The following is a 25,893-nucleotide window of genomic DNA, read 5'->3' on the forward strand; positions in this document are numbered from 1 at the left end:
TAGAGAGAGAGAGAGAGGACGTCTGTGTGTCTTCCGATGAGGCTCTGGTCTCAGTCATGAGGCACAATCTGGTCATCCTGGAAGCCCTCTTCTAACACTGTCCCACAAGCTGAGGTCTGGACACAGTTCTACTTGCAATGTGTCCTCCTAACCCGAGTGCCCCTTACAAAGTAGCTTGACTCTGAAATAGGAGTATCACAGATAAAAGCTATTAAAATGAGGTCACACTAGAGCTAAGGCAGGCACCCACCCACCACAGCTATGTCCTCGGAAACAGAGGACAATTAGACGGGCACCAAGAAAAAGCCACAGGAGGCTGAGGCAGAGGTAGGGAGATGCTCCCATGAAGAGCACTGATGCTTGTCAGCAACTCAGAACCAGGGCAGAGGTCCAGCTGAGCTTCCTTCTGACCCGGAAGGTGTCAGCCCTGGCCACACACCAAAGGAAGCAGAGAAGTGCTTACAATTCTGTCTTCCAGACACAAAATGGCTGTGGTATATTATACATGAGCACATAGTGCCTACCCATACATGCTTAATAGGTGGGGGAAAATGATGACATCAAAATAAAAAAAAGACTAGTTGGAAAGAGGAAGGGATTTAGTGGAGGGGGGATTTGGGAGGGAAGCAAGAAGGGTGGATTGAGGGGATGATGATCAGAGTATATTGTTTATATTTATGGAAGTTGTCAATTTAAAAAAGCTGAAAGAAAAGATCAAGCCAGGTGTGGTGGCACATACCTTTAATCCCAGCACTCGGGAGGTAAAGGTAAGAGGATCACCATGACTTCGAGGCCAGCCTGAGACTACATAATGAATTCCAGGTCAGCCTGGGCTAGGGCAAGACCCTACCTTGAAAAACCAAAAGAAAAAAAAAGGAGGAAGAAGAATCGGTCATCTATCGGCCTTACATTCAATCCCTAGCACGCATGTTAAAAGCTTGGCATGGCCACACACACCTGTAACCCAGCACTGAGGGAAGCAAAGTCCAAAAGTTCTCTGGGGCTCGCTGGTCAGCCCAGGTTCATGAGAGATCTGTTCAGGGAAATAAGGCAATAGACGGGGGTGCCGATGTCTTTCTCTGCCTTCACATGGGTGTGCACACACGCATACACACACCACACAGTCACATAAGAACAGGCATGTGAGTAAGCATTCATTCAGAAAGATATACCCAGACAGAGGGGCAGGAAAACAGATGGGATGGCCCCAAAGGGCCTGAGACAGCAGGGAGTTCCTGGAGGTCACTTACAACCCTATCTTGCCTCCCACCTTTGTCCCTGATCAACACAGCAGCTCAGGAGAGGACCCCGGGTGAGCCCCACCCCAACGGAGTAAGCATGGAGAAGCTTCAGGGCCTGCAGGCACACAGACCCAACGCCCTTGGGCCCAGGGCCTATTCACCCCACGGAACCTGTGAGACCATCTGCCTGCCATGACCAGTTCAGCCTTCCGTGTGCTTCCCCCACTTTCCACCCCTCCCCCACCATCTCTCCTTCCAGATGGGAGGAGGAGGAGGGGAGAGCATTGGCACCATGCATTACACCTGCCAGCTACAGTCGAGGCCATCCTCAGGAAAGCTTGTTTCTTTAGGAGCCTGGATAAACCAGTGACTTCTGTTCCTGTGTTGGACATCAGCTTGCTGGGTGCCCAGTGTGTGCCAGACATTGCCTCACACTGGGACCCACTAAAGAAAGCCTTGCCCCCAGTTTCCAGCCTTACTGAACCTAAGTTTACCTGAGGGGTTGAAAGTCCATCACCTAGGCTGGAGAGATGGCTTAGTGGTTAAGGCATTTGCCTGAAAAGCCAAAGGACCCAGGTTCGATCCCCCAGGACCCATGTTAGCCAGCTGCACAAGAGGGTGCATCTGGAGTTCGTTTGCAGTGACTGGAGGCCCTGGTGTGCCCATTCTCTGTCTCCCTCTGTCTCTGTCTCTCTCTTTCTCTCTCCACCCCTTCCTCCCTCTGTCAAATAAAGAAATATAAAATACTTTAAATTTTTTATATAAAAAATTTCCATAACCTGTTGACATATCATGATCCTGGGGTGGGATGCAGGTGTGGCGCTTCCTGGAGCTCCCCAGGTGACTCCAGGCAGCACTGAGTCCTGCCTGCCCAGGGGAGGAAGAGGGAGAGAGGATTGAGTCCTGGTGAAACCACGGGCGGCTTCCTGACAGGGTGCGTCAAGGAGTTCACCCACAGCAATACTCATTAGTAACGACAGAAGGGAGAAGATGGGCATCCTGTTAATATCCCGTTTGTTTATCCACTTCTTGCTTCCCTGAGATACTCACTGACTCTCTGCTTAGAGCAAATGAGTTCTCTGGACCCAAGACAGGTGAGCAATGGCATTTGCCTTAGGCTGCATCGCCATCTAGTGGCCATGAGCAGCTTCAGCTTCCTGCCATCTCCAAGGTGTTCCAGCCTGTTTGCCCAAGGGGTCCCAGCCCTGTCCATGGTTTGGTGTAGGACATAGCCTGCGTCACCAGGAAAATGTGCCTCCCCTATTTCACCTGCAATGTACTCATCTGTAACCACTGTCCTTTTTAATTTTTTTTATATTTTTATTTTATTTGCAAGCAGAGAAAGAAAGTATGGGCATGCCAAAGCCTCTAGCCACTATAAATAACCTCCAGATGCATGTGCCACTTTGTGCATCTGGCTCACGTGGGTACTGGGGAATTGAACCCTGGTTGTTAGGCTCTGGAGGCAAGTGCCTTCTCTCCTGCCCATTGTCCATCAGTCAGAAATACAGTTGCAAGCAGAGTCGGCAGGCTTCACTATGAAACTGAGGGAAAAGGATGGTGAGTCTTGAAAGCTGTTTTCTTGACCTTCATTGTGATGACATCAAGCCTTGTGGCAAGTCCACATGTGCCCAGTGAGGAATAAGTTTCCTGCAGGTCATTTCAGGATCCCATAAGGACCAGGAAAGTCAGTGATGTTTCCAGCCCCCAGGACAGAAGCTGCATCTGTCAAGGGTCCAGTAAGTAACAAGTCAGGAGGCCCCTGCAGAGGAACTTGATGCCAAGTGTGTTTGGAAGCCCAGGCTAGCTGGACTGTTGGAGGGAGAGGAGGGGCAGTAGCCAGAAGCTAGGAAGGACAGGATCCTGGGGGAACAGGGACCTTCAGCCAGGACACAGCCATCCTGAGTAACATCACCAAGGTGAGTCCTGGAGATTGTGGGCTTCGATGTCCCCACCCCAGTTGCCTGGGCTGAGCTCCACCTGATAGCCAAGGCCAAGGATGGTCTCCATGCAAAGCAGAGAGTAACCAGCAGGCAAAGACTAAAGCTGCCGTCCAGAGCCAGGCATGCGCAGGGAGGGGTGCTTGGCATATGTCCTTCCTGTCAGCTGTGTCGTGGGTACAGCGAGGTTATCACACTCAAAGGGGTAACAATGTTTTATAAATGCTTGTTTAAGAGAGACAACAGGTCTACAGGGCCTCCTGCCACTGTAAACAAACTCCAGATGCATGTACAACTTTGTGCATCTGGTTTTATGTGAGTACTAGGAATTTGAACCCAGGCCAAACCCAGGCTGTCAGGCATTGAAAACAAGCACCTTTAACCACTGAGCAATCTCTCCAGTCCAACAATGTTTTGCCTTATATTTGTTGTTATTGTTGCTGGAGTGTTTGGCGTGTGCATGTGTGTAGCACTGTGGTATGGTGCGCATGCACAGTATGTGCATGTGTGATTACAGATAGGCGTGTCCCTGCACGTACACATGGAGGCCAGAGTAGAGTGCCGAGTGTCCTCTATGTCCTTCTGAGCTGTTTCCTTGAGAACGTCTGTCACTGGGCCTGGCACTACCGATCTTTCCGTCAGACTGGCTGACCCATGGGCCCCGGTGATTCTCCCACTTCTGCCCTTTGAGGACTGGGGTTACAGGCATTCATGGCCAGACCTATTTTTTCTGTGGTACTAGATTCCAAACTCATGCTTATGCCCAGGTTCTCCTACCTGCTCAGCCCATGTTGGGTGTTCTTGAGATGGTCTCACTATGTAGCCCAAGAAGAGCCTGCCATCCTCCTGCCTCGGCCTCCTGAGTACAGGGATCACTGTGCCATCCTGCCCAACAACATCTCAACATCTTATTAGTTACATTTATGCCTGTCTATCGCAACGCCACAGGAAAGGATGAAACCAACATCCCCCAAAATGGCCGCGTTTCAATGGTTCCACTTTGCCACATCAGCTATCAAGAGAGACCCAACAGGAACATGTCACCTGAGGTTTACCTGCTTAGGATGGGGACCAGGGCTCCTCTGTAAAGACAAGCAGTCATAATGGGGACAATATGGTCACCCGCAGGAGAAACAGACTACCAGGGCATGTCCATTCCCAACTTAGTCACACCTGCCCATGACCCTCTGTGTTCACTGGGCATGAGCCTGCCTGGAGTGTGTGCAGAAAGACCACATAGGGTGGTGTCAGATTGTACGGCCTCCACCACATTGTCAAGAGTTTAATTTTTCGAGAAAACGACCCATAGAAGGCAGCCAATAGTGTACATCTCAGAATGGACGCTTCAGTCCTCACGTCACTGGCGGAAGCCTGCCTGCGCCGACCCGCAGCCACGGGTACCCTCATCCAAGCTGCCCTGTCAAACTGCACCTCCCTGTGGCAATTTTACCATAACCCAGCTGCCTCGGGCCCAGCGATCCATTTCTTCAGGGCACTGCCATTCCACCAGCCCCTGCTTGCTCATCTGCCGCCTCCCAGAACCAGCTGGCCCAGTCCCGGGAGCAGTCACCCAAGCCATGCGGGAGGGGTCTGTCCATGCAGCACACTGATGAAGGAACGGCTCCGCCTCATTTAACTGCTGGGTGCTGGCGGCAAGGCAGCTGACAGGGAAGCTGGGCAGGGCAGGCACGCCTGATCCGGGCACCCAGGGACCGGATAGCAGATAGCAAGGTGGGTTGACAGTCTTTCAGGAGCCATTTGACACCGGATCCCCCTCATTGCTCCCATTGGCTCTGGGAAGTGGCTATCAAAAAGGGTGACAACTTTTAGAATCCTCAGGGCTCCAGCACAACCCAACTTCAACGGAGAAGCCAAATGGACAAAAAGCCGACACTGACTCATCTGAAGGCATGGTCTATGCTAGGGACCATCTGAGGCCTGGCCAGGGCACGACGGTGCTCCTGGAGTGGCTGGTTCTAGCGGGTGCAGCACTTGCCCTGCCTGGCGGCAGGTCCTTGGTCCAGAGTCACCGCTGGGGCCCCCTGTGGGCTGTGGCTCCTCTTGTCTTCTGCTCTCTGCAGCAGCTCCTGGGCTGTAGGAGACAGAGGGGCTGAGTTAGGGAGATCTTGACCCCACATGGCCAGGCAGGCCAGGACCCCGCTGCACCTGTGCACCCAAGCTGTGTGTATGCGCATCCTCATCCCCAGCCCCAGGGACAAGGGACAGTATCCTGGATCCCAGAACACCAGAGAAGGCCTGGTGAGGGAGTCATGGTGGCAAGCCCCGCCCTCCTCACACGTCACTTGGCCATCCCTCACCAACAGTTCGGAAGACCTCGGACACCCGGTGGTTCAATTTGGCTGAGGTTTCCATGAAGAGCAAATTTTTGCTGTCAGCAAACTCCTTCCCCTCCTGGGGAGAAAAAGCCGGTATTTAATGAACGCTCTGAGGACACCAGGGGGGGGGGGCCCTCTATCGTCAGAAACAGTGGCGAACACCCATAATCCCAGCACAGAGGCAGGAGGGTCACAAGTTCCAGGCCAGTCTGGGACATTTAATGAGACCCTGCCTCAAAGAAAGACTCAAGAAACAGCCGCAGCGTGTAGAAACCGACTCCTCCGTGGTTGCCTGGTCTCGAGCTGGGCGTGGGTGGCCTGGAGGATGCCCCAACCCACTGCCAGGGTGGGAGCAGAGAGCCCTGAGCTGCGCAGGAGAACACTCACTCCCATGCAGCCTCTGCCCTCTGCACAGAAAACACTCCTGAACCCCGCTGGGCACGGAGCCCACAAGCCACTGCAGCCCTCCAGGCCAGCTCATTGCATTCACACGCCTCTTGTGGCTGTATTTGCAAGTCAGCCCCAGCCAAGGTGGTGTTGGGAAGCTAAGGCAGCAAGGGCTGATACAACCTAGGGTCTCCTCCTGTGGGACTCAGCAGTCCCGTGGTCGGCCCTACACTGCCTCCAGACCTCGCCTCACAGCCCTCCAGAGACTCATCGCCGCCTCTACAAAAAAGTGCAACCCTTATGATAGGGCCAGGGATCTGCTTCCTGAACCCACGTGGGCACCAAGCCCTCCCAGCAGAACCCTCACCCTCCTGCAGGTCGAGCTGTGCCCACAGCCATTGCAGGCCTTCCCTCTGCTGGCATGGGCATATGTGCAGGTCTTTGTGTGTCTGGCTGGCTTTCTTCCACTGCCCTCCCCAAAGCCTGTCCTGAAAACAGATGCTGCAGGCCTCCTGTGCATCCGCACACCCTCCACTGTACACCCGTGCCCTACACAGACACATAGGCACAGGTACACAGAGACCTGTGTGTGCATGTACAAGTGCATGCGTGTGTGCACATATGGATGTGTGTGGGTACAGATGCAAGTGTGTATGTGTATGTGCACAAATCTGAGTATATGTGGATGTATATATGAATGCATGTAGAGATGAGTGTATATAAGTAAGCATTTGGGTGTGAATATGTGTGAATGCAGATACCAAATATGTGGGAGTGTGGGTGTGCAAATTCGAGTGTGTGCATTGGTGTGTAAGCACCCGAGGGTGTGGTTGGGGGCGAGCATACCCATACCTGGAAGGGAACCTCCCGCTCCTCCTCAAGGTCTGTCTTGTTGCCGACCAACATCACTACAATCTCCCCCGGGGGGAACTCCTTCTCCAGGTCCCCCAGCCACTGCTGGGCCTTGTGGAAGGAATCCTGAGGAGACAAAAGTTGCCGCAGCCCTCCTTGCTGAGCCATAGCGCAGAGCAGGTGACCCGTGTCAGCACAAGGTCGCGTCCCGCAGCTTGTCCCAGGGAGCAGCAGCAGGACCAGGCCCGCGGGGAGCGCTCTGCTCCCCGGGGCCTCTGTGCAGCCAGGTAACCGGAGGCAGGTCCAGACGCTCGGGGCACAGGGTGTTTAGAGGGACGAGCTGCACTCTGGACATCACTTAGTGTAGGAGTTTGGAGGAGCAGTTATCCCCTCATCACCCCAAACCCAGTTCCTAACTTCAGTTTTTCGGAGACCAGATGAGGTGCTGAGCCTTGGTTGCCCCGGCGGCACCTTCCCCTACACCTCCCTCCAGGGCTGAGGCGGGGCCCTGTCCTCCCCGTTGTTGGACCCACTGCCTATCACATGCCATGTGGACCCACTCCAAGCTCTCACACAGGGCCCCTCACCCACTGCTACTTCCCAGCCCACCTCCACACAGCGCGGCTGGCTCCTCCCTGCAAGCCCACTCTCCCCTCAGGCCAACACCACTCCCTCCATGAGCTCAGCCCTTCCCCATCTTCTGTGCACATGCTGGGTCCACGACTGGTAAGGGTGGGCGGCCTGCCATGTGCGGTGCCCTGGGGCCCTGTGCAGAAGCGAAGCCCAACCGAGGAGGAGGTGATTGTCAGAGGGTCTTCATGGAAGAGGCGCCAGCACTCACTCGGTGGCCGCTCCTTGTCGACACGATTATACTGTAAGCTCTGTCCCCACCACGGTTCCCTTGCCAACCCTGTGGAAGTCAGCAAACATCACAGCTGACTGCAGAAGGAGGTAGGACACTTTCAAGGTGGCCCTACCTTCTGAGTGATGTCATATACCAGGAGAGCGGCATTGGCACCCCTGTAGTAGAGGTGGCAGACACTGTGGTACTTCTCCTGGCCAGCTGTGTCCCAGATCTCAAGCTTCAAGGATGAGGCGCCCAAATCCACCACCTTCGTGAAGAATGCACCTGCAACAGGGAGGCCCAGGGTGTTGGCTGGGAACCAAGCGACATCACATCACGGGGTGGGCCACACCGGGCCTGTGCTCAACAGACCTGTGAGAGGCTCAGGCTTTGTGCTGAGAGATGCTGAGCAAGCGCCCAGAAGACAAGGCTTCAGTATAAAATGAAGCGTCTGGGCTGGAGAGATGGCTTAGCGGTTAAGCGCTTGCCTGTAAAGCCTAAGGACCCCGGTTCAAGGCTCGATTCCCCAGGACCCACATTAGCCAGATACACAGGGGGTGCACGCATCTGGAGTTCGTTTGCAGTGGCTGAAGGCCCTGATGCACCCATTCTCTCTATCTGCCTCTTTCTCTGTCTGTCACTTTCAAATAAATAAGAATAAACAAAAAAATATTTTAAATAGGGCTGGAGAGATGGCTTAGCGGTTAAGCGCTTGCCTGTGAAGCCTAACGACCCCGGTTCGAGGCTCGGTTCCCCAGGTCCCACGTTAGCCAGATGCACAAGGGGGCGCACGCGTCTGGAGTTCGTTTGCAGTGGCTGGAAGCCCTGGCGCGCCCATTCTCTCTCTTTCCCTCTATCTGTCTTTCTCCCTGTGTCTGTCGCTCTCAAATAAATAAATAAAAAATGAACAAAAAATATTTAAAAAAAAATATTTTAAATAAATAAATAAGTGGCAATTTCTCTGCGTCCCTTGTAGCTTTGCACTCGGAGTAGAAGAAACTCAGGTGTGATCAAGGCTGTGGGTTATGAGTGGCACGGAAGAGCTCTCCGGTGACAGAGAATCCAGCAGGGTTCTGCGCGTAACTGAGCTCTGGGGACTCAAGCCTCGACCCCTGTGGCCCACTGCCACTCAGTCGCGTGCCCATCCTTCCACGTCACCCCCATGGCAACACTAGAAACCCGTCTTCCCAGATTCCCATCTCCACTGTCCCTCCCGCTGGTGTCCTCACTTCTGCATAGGAATCACTGGGGGCCCCAGGCGTCAGCCGCAGGGCAGCCGATGGGCTCCTTCCCCAGGAGCAGCTTCCAGACATGGAAGGAGCTGGAAGGAAAGGAGGGGGGTGTTCAGAGGGCCTGGTGCTCACAGAGACCAAGGGCTGCAGTCAAGGCCCCTCCCCCACCCAGACCAGAGTGAATGTGGGGCCAGCTGGGAAGATCCTGGCAGTCTTACGTGTCTGAAATTAAAACTTCCATGCAGGCACAGTCCATGAGCCTCCTGGGGCTGCAGCGATATATGACAAACTAAGGGGCTTAAAATGGAATTTAGTCTTTCAGCTCTTGGACAGGAAGCCCAAAGCCAAGGTGCAAATAGGACCAGTTCCTTATGGAGGCTCTGGACAAGCTGTTCCCACCCTTCTCCAGCCTCGCGGGGTCTAGCCACCCTTAGCCCGCCTGGATAGTAGACACATCACCCTAATCTTCCTGTGCCTTCCTCTGCCCCCTAAATGGGTTCGCTCCTCTTTCTCATGAGGACAACAGTTATTGGGCGTGGGGACTACCCCAAGTCCAAGGTGATCTCATCTCCATCCTTAAGATGAAATATTCATAGGCTCTTAGAGTTGAGTCTTGACTATTTCTTGGGACACAGTTCCATCATATTGCTTATTCATGTCAATTCCAAAGCTAGTCATTTTTAAGTCAAGCAAAGGCTAAAAGCAAAGGTAGCTTCAGTCAAATTTGCCCTGGGTTCCAAAGACCCCAGCAAGTGGGTCCTGAAGTTGGATTTGGAGGAACCTGGTCCCTAGGATTTTGCCTCTGATCTAGGGGAGAGAACATATTTATTACCGCTTTTCTTACTAAACACACACACACTGATTACATTTTCTACATCTTCAGAGTTAAGCCAATATATCATTAAAAATAATTTTCCTGGACTAGAGAGATAGCTCGTTGGTAAAGTGCTTGTCTTGCAAGCATGAGGCCCTGGGTTCAATCCCCAGGACCCACATTTAAAAAGCCAGGTGTGGCGGTGTGCACTTGTAAGTTTGTAATCCCAGCACTGAGGAGGCAGAGACAGGCAGGTAGAGCCCTGAGGCTACCTGATGAGTTCCAGGCCAGTGAGAGACCCTATCTCTAAAAGAGGTGGATGGAGAACTGGGCGCAGTGACTTATGCCTTTACTCCCAGCACTCAGGAGGCTAAGGTAGGAGAATTTCTGAGTTTGATACCAGGCTGGACTACAGAGTGAGTTGCAGGTCAGCCTGGTCTAGAATGAGACTCTGCCCCATACAAAAAGGCAGATAGTGGGGCTGGAGAGATGGCTTAGCAGTGGTTAAGATGGTTTAGGCACATGCCTGTGAAGCCTGAGGACCCGGGTTCGATTCTCCAGGTCCCACATAAGCCAGATGCTCATAGTAGAGTATGCCTCTGGAGTTCGTTCGCAGTGGCTAGAAGCCCCGGCTCACCCATTCATCCCCCCCCCCGTAATAAATAAATAAAAATAAAACATTTTTTCAAGGCAGATAGTGCCTGAAGAACAATACTCAAGGTTGCCCTCTGGTCTCTGTATACATGAACACACATGGGCATGCATGCACACACACGTGCACATGCATGCACACACACATGCACATACAAATAATTCTTTTAATTTTTTTTATTTTTTACTTATTTGAAAGAGACAGAGAGAAAGAGAGAAATGGGCACGCCAGGGCCTCCAGCCACTGCAAACAAACTCCAGATGCATGTGCCACCTTGTGCATCTGGTTTATATGGGTCCTGGGCACACATGTGCCTTAACTGCTAAGTCATCTCTCCAGCCCACGAATAATTTTCTTAATTGATAATATGTATCAGTGGCAGTCGGCTTGACTTTCATACATTAGGTCCTGGGTTCAACCTCCAGCATAGCAATCAATGAAGCAATACATATGTTCATATCTACATATAGGCATAGATACATTCATGCATGTATACATATATTCATACATTCATGCATACATACATTTATTCATTCATACATGCATATGTACGTTCATACATACATTCATATATGCATACATATGTATATTCGTACATACAGTCATACATATATGCATTTATACATACATACATACCTTCATTCATTCATACATTCATTCATATACCATCATTCATTCATACATACATATATACATTCATTCATTTACATATACATACACATATACATTCATACACACATGAATACATATATACATACGCACATTCATTCATACTTACATACAAATATACATTCATACATGCAGACAGTTCCAAGAAACCCTAACAGACTTGAAGATTTGACCTGGGATGGTATTGGCAGACACATATACACACACATACACATACTCTCACACACACACACACACACACACACACACATGCGGAAAGGGTTTTCCTTCTTTGCCACAATCCAGGCCAGGTTGGTGGAGCAGATTTTGGTCACATGGGAGCTGCTCTTCAAGAACATCAACAAAGCACTCATGTTAGCTGGCTGGCTGGGCAGCTAGGCAGGACGCCTCGTCAGGTCCCCTCACTGCCCATCCCTCCCTCTCAATCCTTCTGTGCCACAGCCCCTGCCCTGAATCTCCACCCTTGCAAATGCCAGCTGGGCTGAAACCTGACCCACACAGAAGGATGTTTACTTGTCCCTCTGGAATGCATGCGTGACCTTGAGGGATCTCTGCCCTTCCCTCCACTGCTGGGCACATGCAGCCCCCAGGATCCAGGATGGGGGTGATTCCCAACCCCTTGACTTACATCCCACAGTGGGCAGGATACTCTTGAAGTCCTGCTTCACGAACCGGAGGGCTAGACTGGACTTGCCCACAGAGCCACTTCCGAGGAGAACCAGCTTGGACACGCGGGGCTGGTCAGGGGCAGCTCCGGCCTGTGGCGGCCCGCCTACCTGTGCCATGCCCTGCAAAGAACCACAAAGGGCCAAAGCAGGTGGGATGTCTGCAGTCGAATCACCTCAGCAAGTCCAATGCACATGCGTGTGCACACGCACACACACCAGGAGTGCAGCCACCCTGAGCAGCCAGTGACACTGCCCCGCTCCCATCTGTAAACTGGCATGAACAGGATCCACTCCATGTCCGCATGAGAAACAAAGGAAGCGGCATGTGGGACGACGTGCCCACTGCTGGACGAGGCGCTGCGGAGCCTGAATGACAACGGCCACCACCAGGACCCCACTGGCTGGTTGTCCTTGTTTATCCTGTTCCTCGTTGTTAACAGGCCTCTTGTTTATTCCAAAAAGCACCTGCAGCACCCAAGAGAGGTCAAAAGTATCTGGCATCTCTTGGCTGTTCGTGAATTAAAGTTGTTGTTTCCATAACTTTTCCCTAAGAAATTCCTTTAGCCCATGAGGTAGAAACTTAAATAAATAAATAAAAGAGCTTCCCAAAGCTAGTGCCACTGTCCTTTCTTCAACTTCTTGGCCAATTAAAACATTGTCTTAAAAAAAAAAAAAAATCCGGGCGTGGTGGTGCACGCCTTTAATCCCAGCACTTGGGAGGCAGAGGTAGGAGGATTGCCATGAGTTCGAGGCCACCCTGAGACACCATAGTGAATTCCAGGTCAGCCTGGGCTAGAGTGAGACCCTACCTTGAAAAAAAAAAAACATTGTCTAAGGGGGAAACGTTCCTAGGGCCAGGTGTGGTGGGGCACAGCTACATTCCCAGCTCATGGCTCTCAAACTTGAAGCTACTCTGGGCTGCACAGCAAGACCATGTCAAAAGAGAGAGGAGAGAGAGGCCAGAATGCAAAGCGGGGGCTAAAGGGGGGAGACTGGAACTCTTTGACAACAGGTGGAATACCTGTCTATCCTTTACAGTGTCCAGGCCCAGCTTCAGGGCAGAAGCAGACGTGCATGAAGCTTGTACAGTGCGAGTTATACCAGCTGCCAGGCCACACCACACTAGAGCACAGGGTGACGGGCCATGTGCTCAGTGCCCACCCCCACAAGGAACCAGCTGCAGTTGGACATATGTCACCCATACCCCAAAACTCCTGACAGGGTAGGCAAATTCGATACATCCTGAGGCTGTCAGCCTCCATGTAGACCTCTCTCTCTCTCTCTGTCTCTCTCTCTCTCTTTCCCTCCCTCCTAAGTATTGAATTGATGGCACCTCTGAGCTGTCACTGCAGATATCCCTGGAATCCCAGTGTGGGTGCTGGTTAACGGAAAAGTCTGATCACATTCACTGTTGGCAATAATGCTTGGTGGCATGATGTGCACATCCTTCAGAAGGCACATAAGATCTAGTTGTCATTTTTCCACGTTAATGGCCATTGAAGACCCCTGCCTGAGTCGGCTGTGTCACCAGTGGTGACATGGTGGTATCACCATCTATTATCTGGAGCACCTCTAGGAAGACAGTGTCCCCTGATCAATGTAGATCCCACTAGGGGCAGCTAATGCTTAGAATAGAACTCCCCACCATGGTAGACAAACACTGGGTGAGAATGGAGGAGAGGCACCCGGAAGAGGACAGATCAGCAGGAGCCCCTGGCCCTGCAGGCCACCATAGCTGCTCAGTGCTGTGGTGACAGAAGAGAATGGAGCTTTGAGGCCAAGTCTCAGGACAGAGATATAAATAGCAATGAGCCACTGGTCCAGGAGAGAAAGTCCCAGGGCTGCTCCGCCAGCAGCATAATAATAACAATTAGCCGGCTTGGCGCCATCCCTAGGGATCTCTCAGGTTTTAACATGCAATAGTTTCAGAGAAGGGTCAGGAACAAAACTGTTGTAAATTGTTCATTTTCTTTTTTTTTTCTTTTTAAGGGAGAATGAGAGAGAGTTGGTATGCCAGGGTCTCAACCACTAAAATCAAACTCCAGATGTATGTGCCACCTAGTGGGCATGTGAGACCTTGCACGTGCATCACCTTTATGCATTTGGCTTAAGTGGGATCTGAAGAGTCGAACATGGGTCCTTTGACTTCGCAGGCAAGCATCTTAACCACCAAGCCATCTCTCCAGCCCTCAGTTACATTTTTAAAATATTTTCCAGCTGATGTAATCAGGAGTAGAGGACTCTGTCAAGGCCACATGTTTCTGAGGTTTCTTTATTGCCTGCTGGTCTTAGGGATAGTTATTAACTCCTTAGCTCCCTCTAGTTCTCAGGGAAGGCTATTAACCCTTCAGATGAGTGGTAGATGAATGGATAGATAGGTGGGTGGGTGAGTGGATGGGTAGGTAAATAGATAAGGGGTAGATAATGGATAGATGAGCAGGTAGATGAATGAATGTATGAGTGGATGCCAGATGGGTGGCAAGTGGGTGGATCTGTGAGTAAGTGGACGGGTGAATGACTGACCGGATGGGTGGTACGTGGATGAGGTGTGGTGAATGGATGGAGGGATGAGCGGCTGGGTGAACAGTGGATTCAGTGAGTGGACGGGTGGGTAGGTGGCCGATGAACAAATGGACAGGTACCGCATAGAGGAAGAGCACTTTGCCCAGCATCTGTGTTTAGAAATATTTTCCTGAACTGGAAACATTTTCTAGGGACCCAGGGGAGCATAAACGTGGATGGGCAGTGCAGGTGTCAGCTTCTCACTGCTGGGGTGAGCACTCAAGCAGACACAACGTATGGGAGGACTGGGATTTGTCTCAAGCTTACAGATCCAGGGAAGTCCATCAATGGCAGAAGGAGCTTGCTCCCTTTCTCAGATCCAAGCTTAGAGAGAGAGAGCCAATACAGCCAGCAAACACCAAAAAGCAGCAAGCAGGACCCTGCCAGAACTCAAGGCTCTCTGGGCACCTTTGGGCTGGAACTCAGATCCACCCCTAGTGACACTCCCCTTGCCCCTGTAGCAGGAGTCTGCCCGCTGGGGCTGAAGCTGCAAACTCAATTTGAATGAAACACTGAGTCCATGGGGAGCATACCTCCAAAGTACCACAGGCAGGGACCAACCTATCCACGGAGACGGAGGCAGCTCTGGGGCAACTTGGCCAAGGCCCTGCCCTGCCCTGCCTGACTACCCTGGAACTTCTGCGCTCCACAGACCACAGTAGCCCTTCCAACAAAATCCACTGTCCTCTCCAACACTCCAACTACCAATGCAAGGACACAAAGCAGTTCCTCCTACAGACGTCTGCCCATGGAAACTTGAAGGTAAAAATGAATGAACATGAACACATAGAAAAGTGATTCGGACAACAGCTGCCTTCCTGTTAGTTGTGAACACCTGTAATCCCAGTACTTAGAAGGCTCAGCCTGGGCTACATAGTGATTTGAAGGCTAGCCTGAACAACATAGCAAAAGAAAGAAAAAGCAAGCAAGAAAGAAAGGAAAGAAGGAAGAAAGGAAGGAAGTAAAGAATGAAGGAAGGAAGGAAAGAAGGAAGGAAGGAAGGAAGGAAGGAAGGAAGGAAAGAAGGAAGGAAGGAAAGAAGGAAGGAAGGAGGGAAAGAAGGAAGGAAGGAAGGAACGAAGGAACAAAGGAAGGAACGAAGGAAGGAAGGAAAGAAGGAAGGAAGGGAAAAGAAAGGAGGGAGAAAGGGGGCATGGAGGGAGGGAAGGAGAGAAGAAAAGAAAAGGAAAGGAAAGGAAAGAAGAGAAGAGAAGAGAAGAGAAAAGAAAAGAAAAGAAAAGAAAAGAAAAGAAAAGAAAAGAAAAGAAAAGAAAAGAAAAGAAAAGAAAAGAGGGAGGGAGGAGCTGAGGGGCCAGCCCTCCAGTAACAGCGTGTACAATCCGGTGACTCCACTCAGTGAGCCAAAGGGGAACGCACTGCTTGGACTCCTGAATGAAGCCCCAGAGGAGATGCCAATGTCTCAAAGGTCGGGCACTGCCACAGATCATTATCAACTCCATGGTCAAATAGACGGGGACTTTGACTGCAGATAAAGCTCTGGATCTGCTCCCTTCTCTGGAGTGGGTGCAGCTCTCTTCCACAACAACGTCCTGTCGGGTGTGACAGCTGCCATCCACCTGCCACCATCAGGTGCCCCACCCCCACCATCAAAGAGTCAAAAGAACAGAACATGGTTTCTGCCATCATATAGCCCGCACTCCCCTGTTCTTTGTCTTGGTTAAGATTATCTCAGCTATTTTGACTTTAAATTTGTAGAATTGCTTCTCACTGGGCTGTGACCACAAGCAGCACAAGGACTGGCCTCACGGAGGGAGCCTGGGGGCGTGGCAGGTGCTCCTGAATGAACCAGGAAGTGGCTTAGCAAGAAGCCCTGCCCGGATCCACATGCTCTTTCCGCCTCGGGGCTTTTGGCCAGTTATATCAAGGAGCTTTCAGAGGAGTGCCTGGGTCACCTGCAGAAAGGGACTCAGGGTCACCAGCAGGCACTACAGGGTCTTCACCGGCTGCTGTGGGATCACCCTGCCCGTGGCTTGGAGAAGGCTGTAGCAGTGCAGCAGGCAGGCCCTCCCACAGAAAACAGAGTGGGCGTGCTCTCTGCGGAAGCAGAGCAAGAGAACCTGGGGCCCCTGACGTGACCCATGTGACAGAGACGGGCAGCTTTCCCAAGACAAAGAGAATGCAGAGATGGCGCCTGCTGCCTCCATGTCTGCAGGGACTTCAGGGTGGGGGTGGGAGGCAGCAGGATGTGCAGCTGCCCACGCAGGAACACCATCTCTGCCCCTGCACGTCCAGAACAAACCCGGGCCAGACGGGACGACACATGCCTGTCATCCAGCCCTTGGGAATGAGGCAGGAGGAGCAAGGCTAGGTAGTGAGTTCAAGGCCAGCCTGGTCCCCATGGGAAGAGTATCTATCAAAGAGTATCAAAGGTAGTTGTCACGTGCCTTTATATATTTCAAAACTGACATATTGAGTGTCCAGATAAGATTCCTACAACCATCCCATTTTGCTGATTCAGTTCCCTATAACTGGATTTTACTCAATAACATTGCTCTTCTCTGTAATAAATCTGATATTGCTGAAGGAAAAATTCCCTCAGGAATGCCCAATTCATGATCAGGGGTCTCTTCTCATCCCTGACTTGGGGTTTCTTTTTCCGTCATAAACTTGCCTCCCTCCCACCCCGCAAAGGGAAATAAGGAGGGAATCCCAAATTGGTCGTGAGTGGGAGAAGCACTGCAAGAACTTATGGGTGGTTGTGGCCTGGTGCTGGGACCGTCAGGGCTGTTTGTTCTTGCAGCTCCGTTGTTTTCAGAACAATGTGACCAATTAACCAGAGAAGTAGAAAAGAGCGAGAGAGAAAAAAATATAAGTTGTTCAGGGAAGTTGTATGAGACACCTGAAAAACTTCTTAGACAATACAATCCACATCACCTGAGTATCTTGACATAGTTTCAAGCTGACTCTCTGTAAGGCACCTCCTCACCACAGCAGTCTATGCTCATGGCTCTTAGCTGAAATTTTCTGAAAGGAAAATTCAACTCTCTGCCCGGAACATGATTCAGTGAGCCACCAGCAATCTAAACAAGGACACTGTGGTCCTTGAACAAACCTAAAACACTACTGTCCTGGCTCTGCCTCCATCATGCACACAGACATGCACAAACACACACTCACTCCGCAAAGTGCACAAAAGTTTAAACAATGACTCACCTGTTCACCTTGAGGGAGCTCGGCAGATACTCATTCTACAGGACCGGCCCCGCTCCCCTTCCTCCTTCCTCCTGGCTGTGCAGTGGGTAGGCTGGGCAGAGGCCAAGGCAGGACGGGAGGAGGCTCTGCTCCAATGGGCAACCCGGTAGCAAAGCAAAGGAAGTAGGAGCCACAGCCTCCTGTCAAGGCCGCACCAGCCAGGTACCTGTCTCCAGGTCAGGCCTTTTCCCTTCCTGAAGTCTCCAGGGCAAAGTCTCCATGTGATCATGTGGTCACCTGGGGCAGAGGCCAGCTAGAAGTCACATTCCAATCCTGCATTTGCCTCACCTAGATGCAGCCCAGTGTCTCAACTATTTCTGGATGTCACCTCTATACCAACACCTGCCTCTGCTCCTTCCTGGGAGCTATATTGAGTCACCATTACTGAAACCCTCACAGACAAGGGGAGCAAAAGCAAACTCCCAACTCTGTACAGCCAGAAGTCAGCCAAGCAGGGCCAGGGGCTGGAGCCTGACCTGATGGCCCCTGGGACTCATAATACTGCAAGGACCCTTGCTGGAAAGGTCCAGGCTGGAGCCCCCTGATTCCACAGTAAGGAACAATTTCTTCCAGAGAAGAGGTCAAATACATGGCTATGGTGGGGACTGCCCAGAGATCAAGAATGATGGAATCCAGGGCTGAAGAGATGGCTTAGCAGTTAAATCACTTTCCTGTTAAGCCAAAGACCCCAGGTTTGACTCCCCTGGACTCACATAAGCCATATGCACAGGGGGGCACATGCATCTGGAGTTTGCGGTGGCTGGAGGCCCTGGCGTGCCCATTCTCTCTCTCTCCCCCCCCACCCCCGCCTATTTCTGTATCATTCTCTCAAATAAATAAATAAAAATGAAATACTTTTTAAAAAGAATGATGGAATCCAGTCCACCATTATGTCAGTCCACAAAATCATAACTGGCTACTTTAATGTTACTTTTCCTTCTAAGGAGGAACAGTAGAAAATGATAGATTACAAGTTAACATCAGGTAATTTCATATTAACTTTTCCCCCTATATTGTTGGGGATGAAACCCAAGGCCTCAGTTATTCCAGGTAGGGGCTATATGCCCAAACCATACACCATCCCAAATTTTGTACTTTCATGTAAAGAGTATAGCAAGAGAAGCTTCATTATTATGATAACTGAAATTGGCCTGTTTGGGGAAAGGTCTGGTATCTCCCCATCCTGATTTATTGGAAGGTCAAGAAAACAGCTGAGCTCAGATTGGAGATAGAACTTGATCTTCAGTGATTCCATTTGGACTTTTAGCCTGGTCTGTGCAAGAGCATTAATGGCATGGATGGTTTGATTCCAGCTTCCTTAATAAGCTCCTTACTGCAAGGTTGAGGTATAGAAAGCACATATTCCAGCTCAATTCTCTAGAAGGAATATAGAGATAAATTATTAATTACCAGCTTTTTGTACCATAAGTAGGCATCTTCTACCTGCAGCAGACACCAACTTCACCATTGTGGCTTGAAGTGAAAATGTGGTAAAAACAGACCATAAACAATTTATACATGACTATAATAAGCCTCATTTTATGTGGTTATGTCACATTTTAAATTCCTCTCCAGACATTTCACCATTTCCTATAGGAACATCAATAAGGAGAATTTTCACCAAGCCACATAAACATGACTCCTTTATTATTTTTGTTTGTTTGTTTAGTTTTGGTTTTTCAAGGTAGGGTCTCACTGTAGCCCAAACTGACCTGGAATTTGCTATGTAGTCTGAGGGTAGTCTCAAACTCACAGTGATTCTCCAACCTCTGCTTCCCCAGTGCTGGGATTAAAGGTGTGTGCCACTATGCCCAGCAACATGTCCCCTTTATATGCACATATCTTTCCATGCATACAGTCAGCTTCGAAAGAAATGAAAATAGGGCTGAGAAGAGAGCTCAGTAAAGCACACCTTACAAGCATAAAGTCCTGAGTTCAATATCCAAAACCCACATTTTAAGGCTGGAGAGATGGCTTAGCGGTTAAGTGCTTGCCTGTGAGGCCTAAGAACCCCGGTTTGAGGCTCGATTCCCCAGGACCCACATTAGCCAGATGCATAAGGGGGCACACACATCTGGAGTTCGTTTTCAGTGGCTGGAGGCCCTGGCTGGCCCATTCTCTCCCTCTCTCCCTCTCTCTCTTTCTCCCTCTTTCTCTCTCTGTCACTCTCAAATAAATAAAAAACAAATTCCTTAAGAGAAAGTTTGTGAACCATGAATGAAAATAAATGTAATTGCAAATGCTCAGAAAGGAAAGGAAGAGGGCTGGAGAGATGGCTTAGTGGTTAAGCACTTGCCTGTGAAGCCTAAGGACCCCGGTTCGAGGCTTGGTTCCCCAGGTCCCACGTTAGCCAGATGCACAAGGGGCGCACGCATCTGGAGTTCATTTGCAGAGGCTGGAAGCCCTGGCGCGCCCATTCTCTCTCTCTCCCTCTATCTGTCTTTCTCTCTGTGTCTGTCGCTCTCAAATAAATAAATAAATAATTTTAAAAAAAAACTTTAAAAAAAAAAAGGAAAGGAAGAAGAGCAACAAAAAAATCATTTTAAAAAAATGTGTACATGGTAATATGTATTTGTCTTCCCAGCAGAGGGAGGTGAAGGGAGGCAGGTGGATACCTGGGACCTGGGACATCCTGGCCAGTCAGTCTAGTCTACTTGTGAGTTCCAAGCTGATGAGAGATCCTGTTCCAAAAACAGCATCTAAGAAATGGCACCAAGGTTACTCTCTGACTTCCACACTCGCATGCATACACACCCCACATAGATTAACATGCACATATGTACACACACACACACACACACACACACAGGAAATAAGAATCTGTCAGGAATGGTAGTGCATGCTTTTAATTCCAGCACTAGGGAGATAAAGGCAGAAGAAGTAAGAGTTCCAAGACAGACATGACTTGATAATGAGACCTAGTCTCAAAAAGAGAGAGCAAGAGAGAGAGAGAATCAGAATTTCAGAACTACAAAGCTGAGTAGAACTGTGGAACACCCAAACAGTGGCTACAAGACCTCTGCAAACCATTCTCAGCCTTGGCTTAAATATCTCCAGAGATGCATTTTCTTCTCCCAGACACAGCCATTTCTCATGGGTTCCTTGCTGTTCAGTTCAGCCTTCCAGAACTTTCTACCAATTGCTCTCCTGAGACTCATAGAGACAGACATACTGATTGTAGTCTAATCACATGTGATTGTGAGATTGTGGGGCAGGTCTCAGGGCGTGTAGAAAGCAGACCCAGCTGATTGCCCAGCTCAGACCTGAGTCCTTGTTCCTCACACAGATTCTTGATGAGGCTCTGATTGCTAGCCACCATATGATTGGCTCTGGCCAGCAATGCATGCCACCGGTCCCCTGGGAATGTGTGGAGACAGTGCCTCACCTCCCTCCTTGGGTTTCTTTAAAGAGCTGTGGCTAAGGATAAAACCCAAGAGTGATAGTCATCTGAGATCCAGTTCTTCCAGAATGTTCTTACCTCCTAAGGCCCTTGAGATAAGCAGGAGCAGTGGAAACTGCCTCTTCCTGAAACCTTCACCCTGCTTATCTCAATGGAAAATTCCAGCAGGGATTTCTGAATGCCAAGCTAAATTCCTCAGGTCAGCAATCAGTTTGGCCTGTGGCTGTCCACTGGCCAAGACACAGCAAAGGAAACCAAGCGAAGTAGATGAAGTCTTGCCCCAGAGCCCCAGTAGGGGGAGACAGAGCCCCACAGAGTGCGTGGCCACTGCCCAAGCCACAGAGGATGCCACCAGGAAAGGAACACACCTGGCCAGAGAGATAAGGGACACAGGGAAGACCCACGCCTCCAGGAGAAAAACCAAAACCAGCACAAGAAATGTGCCCACGCCAAGCAGAGGAGCGACCCTTGAGCCCAGGGCCGTGTGAGCAAGTGCCAGGCACAGGCAGCAGGCGGGGCGGGGGGCATGCCAGCAGCAGGAGGCTGAGGAGGCAGGCCACGGAGCCCGGCCACGGGAGGCCTGGTCCACGTCTGGTACAACTTAGCCTGAAAACAGGCCAGTAATGAAGTAGCACCTTCTGTGAGCAATCATGATGTGGTAAGCCCTTATCTCGGAGTATCTATCCACAGGGCAGGCCCCACACTGAGAGCCGCTCCCCAGAGAACACCACACTGGCCTGTACCCACTGTGCCACTGCTGGGTACAGCTTAAGGCCAAGACACTACTTCCAGAACACGCTCCCAGCCGTCTTCCGAGACTCCCTGGACCTCTGCCCTGGGTCTCCCACCACATCCATGCCTCATCCTCAAGCCCTGTTCTGGCTCCCAGCTCCTCATGGCAAGGGAAGGCTGCTAGGAGGGAGAATGGCTGATCACCCTGGCTTACCCTGGTGTGAGCCGGTCCCGATGGGAATGGTGAGGTGGGGGACAAGGCATCAGGGCCCGACCAGCCCATCCTGACCAGTGCTCCAAGGGACACTTGACATCCACACACAAGCCTAGGCCTGCAGGTGATAGGAGAGGGACAGCATGCTTCGTCTGCAATGTTCCTTCAGCTCTCTAAATTCTTAGCCATCTAGGCTCCCTGGTGTACCAACCAACCAACCAACCATTTGCATTCAGGCCTTGCCAGCGCCAGGGTAAACCAACGCTTCTCACCTCGTTTCACAAAGGTAGAAAGAGAAGCTCACACTGACCCAAGGTCCCACACAAGAAGGCCAGTGCAATGAGCCTGCGGTCAGCTGGGATAGAGGAGGAGGTGGAGCAGCCCGTAACCCTGCGGGTAGCCAGGAGCCCCAGGGGACCCTGCCTGACCTTTGGTGGAGAGCTAGCCTTTCTCAAGAAAATGCCATCTTCCCCTAGAGGGGAAGGATACTCTTCCAATGTATGTAGGCTGTGTGGCTACAACCATCAAAATCTCCCTAAATCAACAATGCTTCTCTCTTAACTTGTGCCGACTTTGTTCTCTTTTGGAGAATCTGCTTTTTTTTTTTTTTTTCAGAAGGTAGCAAGACTCAAGAGGATAAACCACACCTTGCACTTCAGCCAAGGCCCAGATGAAGCCACAGAGGAACTGGTAAGAGTGCTGCTACCCACTCGGGAGGCAGAGGTAGGAGGATCGCCAAGAGTTCGAGGTCACCCTGAGACTCCATAGTGAATTCCAGGTCAGCCTGGGCTAGAGTGAGACCCTACCTCGAAAAAACAAAACAAAAAAAAAAAGGAAAGAGTGCTGCTACCATGTCGAGCCTGGCCGTCGGTGCCAGGACAGACACTGAGGACACTCAACTCATGTCAAACCAGAAATCCAGAAGCTTCTGAGAGCTTTTCACTGAAGTAGTCTTTTGTTGTTGCTGTTGTTTTTGTTTTTTGAGGTGAGCCCAACAGACTGCCCTTTTTTTAATGAGAGAGAGCAAGAGCAAAAGAGAGAAAATTGGCACACCAGGGTCTCCAGCCACTGTAATCGAACTCTAGATGTGTGTGCCACCTTGTGCACATGTGTGACCTTGTGTGTTTGCATCACCATTGTGCTTCTGGCTTACATGGGATCTAGAGAGTAGAGCATGGGTCTTTAGGCTTCACAGGCAAGGGCCTTAACTGCTAAGCCATCTCTCCAGCCCTGAAGTAGACACACCCACCAAGGCTCAGGGAATTTTGCAGAAGAGGCAACAGAAAGATTGTAAGAGCCACAGGTTGGGACAACATACCCAGAGCCACTGACCCCCTCTTCAATTACTGACTTCTGCTCTTGCAACTCATAATCCACACCCTCACTAAGGAGGGTCCTCAGTAGAATGGGGACAGGGAGGAGGGTAATGATGGCACCAACACATGATGTAGCCATACGAAGTATATGCATAGTAAACAATAATAATAAATTGTCTATCAGAGGGCTGGAAAGATGAGACTGTTAAGGCACTTGCCTGCGAAGCCTAATGACCTGGGTGTGATTCTTCAGTACCTACATAAGGCCAGACGCAAAAAGTAGCACATGCATCTGGAGTTTGTCTACAGTGGCTAGAGGCCCTGGCATGGCCATTCTAATTCTCTCTCTCTCTTTTCTCTCTCTCTCTCTCTCTCTCTCTCTCTCTCTCTCTCTCTCTCTCACACACACACACACACACACACACACACACACTTTTTCTCTGTGCTTGCAAATAAAATAAAATTTTAAAAAAGAAGTGGCAAAGCTTCCAGTTGCTTGATAGGCTAGAGAAGAGGTGGAGCTGAGTAGGCTGGGGGCTGATCTGCAAAAGCAACAGAGCGGCCAGCTGCATTGACAGTGGGCAAAGCGATGAGGCCAGGGGTTGAGAGAAGCAGAAATAGGCCAGGTGCTGAGGACAGCACAAGCAGAAGCAGAGGCAACAACCTCTCACTGGCAATCTCTGTGACATGGCCACAGCCACAGGAGACAGCTGCACAATTCAAGAACAGTCTGCTCGGGAGCAGGAGAGTCAGGGAAAGTCATGGGCAGGGAGCTGAGGCTGACGGCCAGAACTGTGCATAGCCAGAGAAGAGAAGCCCTGGGCCCTGGCCACAGGGGGCCAGTTCCAGAGAGCTACCAAGCTTTCAGGGCCCAGGTTCTCAGACACCCTGGCTGAGAACTGTAGCCCTAGCCACTGAGGGATCCTAAATTATTAGGCTTGCACCAGTGCTATTATAATCAGAGAGTTAATGTGTCCCAGTGCCCAGAGTCTGCCCAGGGGCTACCCCCACCTGCCTGCCACCATTGCTCCCCACCGTCTGATGCCAAGGGCCACAAAAGCTGCCAAAGACCAGCACCAAAGAGCTTTCCTTTGCCTGCCCATGATGTCCATCCAGCAAGTCACTCACATCCTCCATATTGCCAAAGCCCTCCGTTCCTGTCTTCAAGGTTTGTGAGCACCATGTGATGCAGATGACCATCCTTGCTGAAGCAGATCCCTCACAGGCTTTTAGAACAACATACTTCTTGGGTTCTCTGTTTCTCTTTCTCTTTCCCCCTCTCCCTCTCTCTTTCTTCATGTCCATCTCTATTTCCATATCTCAGAAGTACTAGGGATATTGAACCCAGGGCCTCATACAAGCTAGGCAAGTCCTTTACCACTGTCGCCCAAACTGACCTTAAATTTGTAATCCATCTGCCTTAGGCCCCTGAGTAGTCGTAATTTTAGCTCTATGTCACAAGGCTTGGCACTTTTCGGATTTCTCTTCATCTCGTGGCCACTCCTTCTACCCCAGTTTCCCTTGAAGACCACTCACTCCCATAACTGTAAATACTGACAGCCATAGTTCAGGCCTGCCCTCCTCTCTTCTCTGTGCTCTCGCTTCCCTGGAGACCCCCAACCATGCCTTGGGGACAAGTGACTCTTCTCAGAGGCGCCTTTCCAGCGCAGGCTCCTATCCACACTGTGGACCCTGCATCATTCCAACTGCCCTTTGTCATTGCTGGGTACCTAGCAGGAACCTCAGCCTGACAAGTCTGAGTGGGAACCCCTGATTTCATTTAGTCATTTATTTGTTGAGACATAGTCTTGTTATATAGCTCAGGTTGACCTCAAAATTGCAGCCATTCTCTTGCCTCTGCCTCCCAGGTTTTGGGATCACAGACATCCTGTCCCTGATTCCTTCCAGTCCTGCCCTACCTACAGCTATCTCCTCCTGGGGTTGGTGGGAGCTCAAGTCTTCCCACTTGCTCAGACCGAACATCCTGGAGTCCTCTGTGCCTCCTCCCTTTCTCTCGCACCCTGCAATGAACACTTCAGTAAATTCCCAAGCTCTGCATTTAAATATAGCCAGAACCTGGCCATTTCTTGCTGTCATAATGTTAGCCCACTCTCTGCTTTGAATGATTGCACCTAAGCCCATACATCATTTCCCATTGGTGCCAGTGTGCTCCATTCTGAACTTTTTCATTGAAGTCATCGTGCTGCATTCGCTACGATTTATCCTTACCACCTGGGACTCTTGTCACTTCTCATTGTCACACCATAGTCCATTTCCATCTTATTACTACCATCACAGGTCACTGTCCCCTGTCCTTTCTCACCACTTTGGCTTCTTCTCCAGTTTAAAAAAAAAAAAATCATGCGTTTATTTATGATACAGAGACACAAAGATAGAGCAAGAGAGAATAAGCAAGGCAGGGCCTCTAGTCACTGAAAACAAACTCCAGATGCATACGCCATCTTGTGCATCTGGCTCGATGTGGGTACTGGAGAATCAAGCTCATCTAGTATTGATTTTTTATTAGTCTTAGTCTAGAATCTAGGTTAATATTTATATGTAGGTTTTTTAAGGTAGGGTCTAGCTTTCGAGCCCAGGCTGACCTGGAATTCACTATGTAGCCTCAGGGTGACCTCAAACTCACAGCAATCCACCTACCTCTGCCTCCCAAGTGCTGGGATTAAAGGCGTGCGCTACTATGCCTGGCTAGTCTAATCATTGATATGAGTCTACTTAAGTCTACTGTCCTGCTGTTTGTTTTCTACTTGATCCTTCTATTATTTGATATTTTCCTCCTTCCTTCCCCTGTTAACTTAATTGA

General features: G+C 50.5%; 1 protein-coding gene across 1 annotated transcript; it reads right to left on the reverse strand.

Annotated features, from left to right (window-relative positions):
* Positions 1–2,730: 2,730 nt before the first annotated feature.
* On the reverse strand, positions 2,731–17,595 carry Rab17 (RAB17, member RAS oncogene family). Its single transcript, XM_004662231.2, has 6 exons — positions 17,372–17,595; positions 11,596–11,755; positions 7,734–7,885; positions 6,757–6,882; positions 5,500–5,593; positions 2,731–5,273 (listed from the first exon to the last, which is right to left on the reverse strand). The coding sequence occupies exons 2-6, from the start codon at positions 11,750–11,752 to the stop codon at positions 5,158–5,160; spliced, it is 645 nt and encodes a 214-aa protein (XP_004662288.2). The 5' UTR covers positions 11,753–11,755; positions 17,372–17,595; the 3' UTR covers positions 2,731–5,157.
* Between the last annotated feature and the right edge of the window lie 8,298 nt (positions 17,596–25,893).

The sequence above is a fragment of the Jaculus jaculus genome, chromosome 4 (genome assembly GCF_020740685.1).
Source record: "Jaculus jaculus isolate mJacJac1 chromosome 4, mJacJac1.mat.Y.cur, whole genome shotgun sequence".
In the NCBI taxonomy this organism is placed as follows: domain Eukaryota; kingdom Metazoa; phylum Chordata; class Mammalia; order Rodentia; family Dipodidae; genus Jaculus; species Jaculus jaculus.